The 10,912-nt window shown below is 37.6% G+C and overlaps 1 protein-coding gene across 1 annotated transcript; it reads right to left on the bottom strand.

Annotated features, from left to right (window-relative positions):
* Positions 1–2,618: 2,618 nt before the first annotated feature.
* On the bottom strand, positions 2,619–10,137 carry LOC117295002 (tetraspanin-33-like). Its single transcript, XM_033777567.1, has 7 exons — positions 9,892–10,137; positions 7,900–8,094; positions 7,404–7,478; positions 6,531–6,626; positions 5,153–5,341; positions 4,005–4,121; positions 2,619–2,807 (listed from the first exon to the last, which is right to left on the bottom strand). Exons 1-7 carry the CDS (start codon positions 9,979–9,981, stop codon positions 2,706–2,708), a joined length of 864 nt encoding a protein of 287 aa, XP_033633458.1. The 5' UTR covers positions 9,982–10,137; the 3' UTR covers positions 2,619–2,705.
* Between the last annotated feature and the right edge of the window lie 775 nt (positions 10,138–10,912).

Below are 10,912 nucleotides of genomic sequence, written 5' to 3'. Positions count from 1 at the left end.
TTCAACAAGTTTTTTTAATATGTAGTATATTGTTTGCTATCGAAACTGACACACACAAACAAAATATTACTGACACATCATTTCTTTTGGTGAATGATAATTAAATTTAACACAGAGAAAAAATTATAGCAAATTTACATTTATAAATTCACACCAATTATATACACAATATACCCTAACGATTGTTATTATATTTTTTATAGAACCACAATACCCCAACTACTTTAAGAAAGACTTTTTTTTAGGAATGCATACAAAGGAATATAGTTTTTAAGGTGCCTACTACATGTAATTGTAAAAACCTTAACAGGCAGCGGACACTATTGGTAATTACTCAAAATAATTATTAGCATGAAACCTTACTTTGGTAACAAGTAATGGGGAGAGGTTGATAGTATAAATCATTGTGAGAAACGGCTCCCTCTGAAGTGATGTAGTTTTTTAGCAAGAAGTAATTTTCAACAAATTTGATTTTGAGACCTAGGAATTAGATTTTGAGGTCTCGAAATCAAGCATCTGAAAGCACTTAACTTCATGTGACATGGGTGTTTTTTTCTTTCATTATTATCTCGCAACTTTAATGACCAATTGAGCTCAAATTTTCACAGGTTTAATATTTTTGTGCATATGTTGAGATACACCAAGTGAGAAGACTGGTCTTTGACAATTACCAATAGTGTCCATTGTCTTTAAACAGGTGTGTGCACAAAGAGCAATTAAGGCCTAATATTACTGCAAGCGTTATTTGTTTCCTCACTCCAGTCTACTTTGATTTTGTTAATTTCAACTTTTTTGATCAAGGTTCATGTACCCTTAATGTACTCTTATCACTGATAACACATTAATCTTAAAGGCAGTGGACACTATTGGTAATTGTCAAATACTAGCCTTCACAGATGGTGTATCTCAACATATTCATTAAATAACAAACCTGTGAAAATTTGAGCTCAATCGGTCGTCGAAGTTGCGAGATAATAATAAAAGAAAAATAACCCTTGTCACACGAAGCTGTGTGCGTTTAGATGGTTGATTTTGAGACCTCAAGTTCTAAATCTGAGGTCTCAAAATCAAATTCAAGGTAAATTACTTCTTTCTTAAAAACTATGACACTTCAGAGGGAGCCATTTCTCACAATGTATTATAACATCAACCTCTCCCCATAACTTGTCACCAAGAAAGGTTTTATGCCAATAACTATTTTGAGTAATTACACTAGTGTCCACTGCCTTTAAGGTTTTGCCTGTCAATTTCAACAACAAAAACAATTCAGTTTAACACTCGGCTCATTCAATTTGTTGAAAATTTAACTTTCACCAGTTAAGCATTCACTTGTCAAATGCCTATGGATACAATAGAATACCTGAAAGGAATCTGAATGAGAAGAACGAAATTTTGTGTCAAATGCAATGAGTTAATTTTGGCTGAAATTGGCTGGGCAAACCTATTTACAGCGATAATATGTAGCACACATATTTTAATTCCAATGTCAATTTCCAAGAAAATCCATCATAGTAAACTTCCATCAGGAGGATTGCTGTCACTAGCTTCCTATCCCTATGACATCAGCAAGTTTCTGTGTCAGTAGCTCAAAGAAGTCAGTGGACAAAGCTATCTTACCAAATCGGGAAACTTTCAAATAAAAATCATTCTACCAAACACACAGCTCGGAATAAAAAGAACACTATAGATAACACCAGCATAAAAGTATCTGAAATCTAAAAAAGTACACTTTATAAAAAATACTGTAAATTGTTACAATTTATACAGTGAAAGACATACGGTAATGCAATATTACATTTATCTGAAATACTAAATGAATCCAAACTTAGGATTACATGTACTGTATATGACTATCATTCCCCTTGGAAAAAATACATTAAAATTATTATGACAACATATTTGTTTTAAAAACCAGAAAAAAATTCCCTGTTCCTAAAAACAATGACAACCCATTCGTACATCCTAATTTGAAATCCAACAATTTTCTATCTGAGATTTTCTTTTTTCTTTTCTCAGTTATAGCCACAATCATAAGATATGTAATCTAGAAAACACCACTGTACAACAAGTGGTATACTCGAGTCCAGATTTTGAAGTTGAAAAACTATCAGATTATTAATTTTTGAGAATTCTTATATGCCTCATGTGCAGTTACACGAGTTCAGTGAGAAGTAAATTTGTTTGATTTTAGCCATAGCAACATCCATACAGTTTTTAAGGGCTAATGATTAAATTGAGTGCAACAAGACGGCATGTATGCAAATTTAAAACTTCAAACGTTGAAAGCAAATAATAGTCGTTGAATAGTCATTACCTTGGGTACTTTTTGTAATACAAAACATAATGTTCACAGATTTACATTAAACTTTGAAGATAATAATGGTAGAAAGCTTCCCTTAAAATATTACTTGCTGAGGTGCAGAGGTTTCGAGAAATGAGTACAACAAGTCACAAAGATAACTTTCGTCTAAGTGAGACAACAATTATTTTAGCATGTAAAAACAATAACTGGTTAATATGTTTACATGCCCAAACTGAGACTCAAATCAGTTTTGTGACATTGTTGTGCTCGTTTCTCAAAAAGTACAGCACCTCAGCAAGTAATACTTTAAGGGAAGCTTTCTACTATCATTATCTTCTAACTGTTTAAGTTTAATGTAAATCTGTGGACATTGTGTTTTGTGTTACCAAAAGTACCCAGCCCTTTAAGCGAAATTGTTCACGCCACGTTTCTTGCACTCATGATAGCGACTGCACTCAAGCTCAATTTGTCTGCAAAGTAAGAAAGCCAGGAACATGACCAACAGCTGTCGAGGAAACAAACACAATTATAAGTTACTCCTGATAACAACAAACCTTACTACTTTATCTCATAATTTGTTCAATGACATGGGAGTGGAGGGCTGAGTTGTTCATTATAGAAAAGGCATTTTGGTGTGATAGTTGACACGATAACTCGACCACAATAGTTTGGGTGGTATGTCATCAACGGTGGTACAAGTACAAGGAGTGTACAAGGAAGGACAAAGGGTACTGGAATGCATGCTTGAAGTCTCCCTTTAATACAATGTTGTTATAACACATAATTATGGTGTAACAAGAAGAAAGAAGAATTTATATAATAATAATAATAATAATCACCAGTTTTTATATAGCGCTTTTAACACCCGAAGGGCTTCTCAATGCCCTCCAACACTATTACCCCTGGTCACTGGGCCTTAATTCATTCCTTACACATGTACACAGTATATAGCAGAGACGCTCCTTTGATTTGGCTTCAATTTAATTTTTTAGAAGATTACTCCTTAATAAAAACCGGAGTTCAAAGGAGTACAAGTAAAGGACAAAACTGGATCGGGCCACAGTGTACAAATATGTTACACCGAGCAAACCAGAACAGAGAAGAAAAATCCAAGAAGAAACTAAGGACGCTATATAGGGGATTGGGAAAGCTTGGTCCCTGACCAGTTCATGGTGATGGTCAAGTGCCCAGTCCATTGGGGTATTGGGTGTACATACCACAGGGCTGATTTATGGACCTGGGTGTGTCCACAAGGATGTGGGATGGAAGGTTGACCTGGGTGTGTCCACAAGGATGTGGGATGGAAGGTTGACCTGGGTGTGTCCACAAGGATGTGGGATGGAAGCTTGACCTGGGTGTGTCCACAAGGATGTGGGATGGAAGCTTCATACCACAGGGCTGATTTATGGACCTGGGTGTGTCCACAAGGATGTGGGATGGAAGCTTGACCTGGGTGTGTCCACAAGGATGTGGGATGGAAGCTTGACCTGGGTGTGTCCACAAGGATGTGGGATGGAAGCTTGAGAATTTGGGACAATCTTTTGTAACTTTGGTTTGTTTGTATCAAACCAATAAATAATGATAATAATAATAATGGGTAGGTTAAGGTTGTTTATTAGAACTATGACTAAAACATAAATACTGCTACAGGCAGCTGGTTTTGGGGCTTATATTTGTTCAAACAACATTTACTTTGACTCACCTGAACAGCAGCAACTCCAAACACAGTCAAGCCAACAATATAAGCCTTTTGATTCACATAGTTCAGGAAGTGGTCCACGCATCCAACCACGTAGATTGTGGTTAAATTTGTTTGTGGCTAAAACATGGAACAAAGTTTGTTTATATAAAATCTCCTGACACAGAAAACCGTAATGACATTCAATTTAGTGGGTGATTTGTGTAATTAGTTCATGAATGATTTTGTTTGCGCTCTATATTATTGTAAAGCTTGTGTTGTACTAAATTCAAGGGGGTTCCTGTGATACAAAAATGTATAACAGTGTCCTCTTGGTCCCACATGCAACAACCCCATTAAGTCTCAACTTCTGTAAACTTCTCTATAGAACATGTCATCGATGATGTCAAATGTTTACAAAACAGCCGTAGGGTCTGGACAAACAACAAACTTCCTGCAGGCATGATTATACACAGTTCAAAGAGGAACCTATTTAGCCGTGTCTTTTATCTTAAAAAGAAACTATGAGACAAAAGGTAAAATTCCCATATGACCAGTGTAGTATCTTGCTTGCCAGAAAGGCCTTGGAATGTAAAAGATAACTCTTTTTGGAAACAAAAGTCACCTGGTTTTTTGGAATAAAACTCTATTTTTTATTTGATTAACTAGGGCCTAATTCTCGTCATCCAAACATGACTACAACCCCTTCTCAATGTGAATCAAGACTGCATGTCAAATCATTTTCCAGTAGAAATTTCAGCTTCATTAGACAACACGTTTTGAGAAAATAAGTGAAAAACACAGAGTAAGTTTGACATTTACAGGAGAGTCTCACTGAGGCCAACATTATCTTTGTGAAATTGTTTCTTATAACTCATTTCTAAAAAACTACAGGACATCCGCAAGTAACATTTTAAGGCTTTCTATCATATCTTTAAAGACAGTGGACACTATTGGTAATTGTCAAAGACTAACCATTTCTCAGAATGTTTTATACTATCAACCTCTCCCCATTACTCTTTACCGAGTAAGGTTTTATGCTAACAACTATTTTGAGTAACTACCAATAGTGTCCACTGCCTTTAAATTGTGTAAGTTTAATGACACCTGTGGACTTTTGTGTTTTGTGTCGTACAAAAAGCAGCCAAACTCTTTAATCTGAGTACAATTACCTGGTTCTGAACATTGAATCCACACTGTGTGTTGATAATATCAGGGTCCTCTCCTGCTGAAGAAACTTGTGGACGACAGCAGGAGTAAGGCACCCCACATTTCTCACTGCTAGGGTTAGTATCAGAGCAGTTGAAGTAGCGATTCTGACTCCAATCCCTATATGTATTATCGCCACCGCAACAACCTAACTGAACAAAACAAACAAATAAACTCTTAATTGGAAGATTAAAGTAACAATGATTCATAATTCATAAATACCCCAGACAGTTTCTCTACTCCTATTGGTGGAGAGTGCGTCACATGGGGGTGTTTAAACGGTTGATAATGACCAGTGTTTATAACCGGCTGGCTTCTGCGTGTCGGCGCGCAAGTTTATCTTGCGGAACACCTATTCATAGCTATGAAACAGCGCGTAATATTTTTGTAAGCACGTGCGCGCAAACATAAAACCCACGCGCAACATTTTCTTCAAAAAGTTTTTGAAAAAAATACTTCAAACCTCAAATTTTCAACTGTCAAAGTGTCTGTAATTGTATTTTATTAACGTTTTTTAACAAAAGGATATTTATGAATGGAAATAAGAGTAGTGACTCGTTTTTACACGTTCCGTTAAAACTTTGCAGGGTCGTTGCCGTGCGATAAAGGCCCTCGCCTTTGGCTCGGGCTTTTATCACACGGCAATGCCGTGTAAGAACTCGTCGCTACCCTTTTATTCCCTTATTTTAGGCACTGGACACTATTGGTAATTACCGGTACTCAAAATAATATTTAGCATAAAAACTAACTTGGAAACAAGCAATGGAGAGCTGTTGATAGTATGAAACATTGTAAAAACCCACTCCCTCTTAAGTAACGAGAAAAAGGTAGTTTCTAACTGAATTTATATTTGAGGCCTGAAGCCTTTTATCAGGCATCTGAATGTTTTGTGCAACAAGGGTGTTTTTTCTTTCATTATACTCTTGCAACTTCAGTGACCAATTGAGTCCAAATTTTCCCAGATTTGGTATTTTCTGCATACAGTATGTTGGGATACTCGTATGAATACTTGCCTTTGACTATTGCTAAAGATGTCTAGTGCCTTTACTCTAACTGTATTTTGGCTGGTTACTTCTTTCTGCTTAGCAATATTGATTTTGGGCTTAGCTGTACTCGAATTGTACGCTCAGTTTACTGAACGTATAAACAAACAAATATTCTTCATCCCTGATACAGTATCAATATAAAGAAAATTAAAATTGGCCTTGATCTTAACAGTACAGACACAACACTAAAATGTAGAATAATAAACAAACTTGACAATGATTAATAAGCGTGAACATATTTTTTAGGTAGGATATAAAAGAATTGTTAGTGTTCAAATAATGTTTGTTTTCTCACCTCTCTTTGAGTGAAATCAATCAGGTTTGTGAGGTCTCCATCTACTCTGTATTGCACAATGGATCTATCCACTATTTCCTCCACTGTACTCTTAAACTGAGCAGGAAATTGGCAACAGGAAAACATTGATTATTGAGAAGTTACAAGTTACAAGTAGAAACAATGGAAAGGATTGTGTGAACAAACTTGTCAACGTGCTTTAAAATGTTAATAAAACAGTAGATAAGTAAGATTTGAAACTTTGCATAGTGGAAATAATATATATACAACATGGAAAGGTTTGGGGTAACACCATATGAGTTGGGGTGGTTCTGAAAAGAACCACTGGTTCCAACTCGACGTTTCGATCAGTATGCTCTGATCGTCTTCTGGAGAAAGCTTTCATAGTTAATGACATGCACTAGCTTTAAATATTTAATAGATGTTAAATTTGCATTGGGGAAAAAATATTCATTTTGGTTTTTACCCATAAACACTGATGTGTGTTAGCACTGCATACTCAATACTTACCCGAGTTCTGTGAAAAAAAGTGTTAAAAATGGTGAGGAGGGATAATTTTGAAATCTGCGAATATTACCAATGTTCTCTGACACCAAAAGGAAATATAGGAATGTTTAAGTGCCCAACAATGTAAAGCCTACCATGACATGGCTCCTAGGCCAGCTCTTTTTGAATGTAATGGGCTTGCACTTACCCTTGGTGCCCTATAAAAAAATGTCCATAGACTTAACGATTTTCCAATGGAAGTTCCCTTTGCAAAATGAAAAGGCCTAGCCCTCTCAAAGGTGAAATTCCAATTCATATTATATTTGTTACTCTACAGACATTTCAGGAGGAGGGGGGGGGGGGGGATGGAGCGTCTATTTGACTTACCTGGTCACTGTATACAAAGGCTAGGATTCCGGCGACTACCTCCAGAATGAAGATAAGCAGCATAAACAGGTAAAACTACAGGTACAAATCAGAAATTTGTTACATGACAACCAAATCTTGAGTGCGTGTGTGTCTCTTTGGAGTAAAAACCAGGCTACAATATCACGCAGTGTCAACAACTTCCCATACACTGTCAGTTTTTAAGAATCTTTGTGTTTTGGTTGGATTGTCTGAGCTCACTCAACTATAACTTTTAGTGAACGGTTCGTTTTAAAAGTTGTCAGTTCAGAAAAATGTGGGTTATTACATAAGGCCTTGACTTGAGGCCACAAATGGCCTCTGTTGCCCTTGTTCCTGATCTTCGTGCCCCTTCAAAAGTTTCTCACAGATTTTCTTTAAATAAAAGGGCCCTTGCAAACTGAAAATAGCCTTGCCCTGCCAAAGATTAATATCTAGGCCAGAGGTGGATTTCACAAAGAGCTTAGACTAGACTTACAAACATAAGAAGGCAGCAGTTCTCTCTGAGTGCTCCGAGGAATCCTGTGAATCCCAGAATGAATGAGACACTACCGACCACGATGAGTACAATAGAAGGTTCAGTGAAGACATCTAGGTAGGAAGTGATGTTGATTGTATTCTGTCTCTCAATCAATGCCCAGACGCCGATGATGATCAGGCAAATAGAAAATAGCTGAGTGGAAAAAAACCCATTATAAATATTGTTTTTTGGGAAGCTAATGATCCTTACTTGCAACTGAGTAGCTGAATTGTAAAGAACGTGTGGAGCTATGTTCAATCCACAAGCATGCAACGGTGCTTCTAGCAGTCAGCAAGCCTCATCGATCCATAGCAATATTTTGCAAACTTGGTCAAACGGCTTTCAAAAAAGAAGGGAAATGGCGGAAATGTTGCTTGTATCAAAGACACGTGAAATCTTCATTCAGTCATAACCTTTAGTTGACTTTCAAGACTAAGTGTTGAATATTGCAACCTGTGTAGCGCTCGCAAGGTGTCTGCGAGCCCACCCATGACTCTTCCACCCCATTGGACCCCCAACCGTGCCAAGTAAGTACAGTGAGATGGTCCCCTTCTAAGCCTGCACCCCAGTGTCATGTGAACGCTAACACCACGGCCATCCATTGACTTGTCTTGGCCATTCGTTGATGTTGTCCGATGATTGAATAGATAATCGTTGAGTTGTCTGAACCGTTACGAGTTATCTCAACCGTCAAGTTGTCAGAACAGTCCAGTTGACTGACATCCACTGGTGGTACTGCTGTTGGGTGCACACTAGTCGCCTGCACAAGTTAAAAAACTTGGGCAGGCAATCTTCAAGATGGGCCACGCAACAAGCTTTTGAGAGTGAAATTTGCATGCGGATGAAGTTTGCGCGCTACATTTCGTCAAGCTCAAAATGAACTGCATGGCATAATGACCCATAGGTTGCTGGTATAAGGTACGCTTGCTAGCACAGTTCCTCCATGGACATTGCCGTTAATTAATAAAGTCTTAATTAATAAAGGACCCTTTTAAATTCTCAAGGATTCTTTTTGAAAAGTACGATGTGGAATGTAAAGTTGCATGAAAGACTTTTTGCTGCATGCATTTAAAAATGCATTTAAAATGCATTTTAATTTTTTTTTTAAATGCATGCAGCAAAAACCGGGGAAAAGTTTTCGCATGGGGCCACCACTTTTTCATTCCATATGAAATAATATATAGTCTACTAATTTACCTCAATGAGATCCCTTTAACTTGTAAAAATGAGTGAAAAAGTGGTGGCGCCATACCAAAAGTTATCCTAAATAGACCTTATGCACATGACGTCATTTCAGTACGGCGCCCCCGCATTGAGGTCAAAAGGAGAGTGTTCATTGGTCAATCTATGTGCGTTTTGATTGTTTCGTCACCGTTTGACCTCAAAGATGGCGGCTGGATGACGTCAATGCATAAGGTCTATCAGCATCAGGCCATCAAGTTTGCGCGCTAAGTTAAAGTGGAGACTGAAGTTTGCGCGAGGATTGAAGTTTGCGCCCAACTATTCCTGACTGATGGGTGGGTGGGTTGGGAAAACACTGCCAGTGCCACCACTTTTTTCATTTCGCATGAAACAAACCAGTATTCACTCAAATGAGATGTTCCTTCAGTGCATGTAGGACACTAGACCCAGTGACTCACTGGGGCGCTAGATTCCTTTTTTGGTTCGAAATTTTGACATTATCGATACGACCATATGACCGATGTCAAAATGTTGAAAAAAGGAATCTAGCGCCCCAGTCACTGGGTCTAGCATCTTTCCAATGGTCTGACCATGGAGCTACCCAAACCGTCCACACAACAGTGTACACAATGACCATGACAGGATGACATAAAAACAACGTAGGTTTTTTATCTTCGTTTTTCATTTCACTTCATTTAATTTTCAATTTAGTATAGTATTACTTACAAATACAAAGTCAGGTTAATGTCTAATGATGAGTGAGCTTACCCATAATAAAAAGTTGAGAACAAACAGTGTGTACTTAATGCATGGATTGATGTGGCTTTTGTTCAAATCTCTTCCATAATGATCAGCCATTTTGGAGAAAAAACTTCTTCCAAAACGCAGAAAGACGAATAATGTCAGTTAGCGCTAGCAGAGGACTCCACCCAATGTCCAAAACACACAAGCCACACACATTCCGACGTGAATCACTTTTCCATTGTGTTTTGCGCCGAGAGATGGACTTACGTGCACACACAAACATTGCATTCCTAACTGTTTCATGCGACAAGGCAAAACCTTCATGAAACAGTCACGACTAAACCAGTCAACCAGAGAAAGTGGACTCAACCATTTTCCAAAGAGGTGAATCCCACCGTGGCTGCATTGACGGTAGTGTGGTGGGTAAGATAGGTATTTTAGCTCCATTACTACTTTTTACCTTAAAACAAGAGAGGGCACAGTCGCCCAGTGGCCCAAACTAGTATTATCAATGGTGTGATGTAGAACTTTACTTCTAAATTGCTTCAAATCAATCCAACAAAAAATGGTCCATAAACCAAGAAAGAAACATCAGGAAGGGAGGCCTGTTGAACTTTAGTTAAAAGATTTGCTTGAGATTATGAGGAAACAAGAAACTTGTCACATCATGTTTTTGTCTTGGCAAGTCAGATATGAGAAGTGAGCTTGATTTATTTATATAGCTTGGTCAATTTTCATGGCTCTGCTTACCACAGGATTCTGCGCTTACGGAACCCTTGTAGCACACAAATCTATGATGCGTAAGTGCAGATGTCCATGAAACTGGGCCCTGAAATTGGGCCCTGATGTTTCTGGGTAAGAAAAACACCCACATCCAATCAACTGCTGAACTAAAAAAAACATACTGGTTGACATGGACTGTAAAGTGTTGGCAAAACATTTTGTAACCAAATCCAATATTTCTGCAAACTTAAAAAACAAAATGCATCCCATGATTGGTTGCTTTGTTTCCAACAAATTCAACAATATTTTTAATGATAAACTG

The sequence above is a fragment of the Asterias rubens genome, chromosome 9 (genome assembly GCF_902459465.1).
Source record: "Asterias rubens chromosome 9, eAstRub1.3, whole genome shotgun sequence".
NCBI lineage: Eukaryota > Metazoa > Echinodermata > Asteroidea > Forcipulatida > Asteriidae > Asterias > Asterias rubens.
This window is presented reverse-complemented; position numbering and strand designations above follow the sequence as displayed.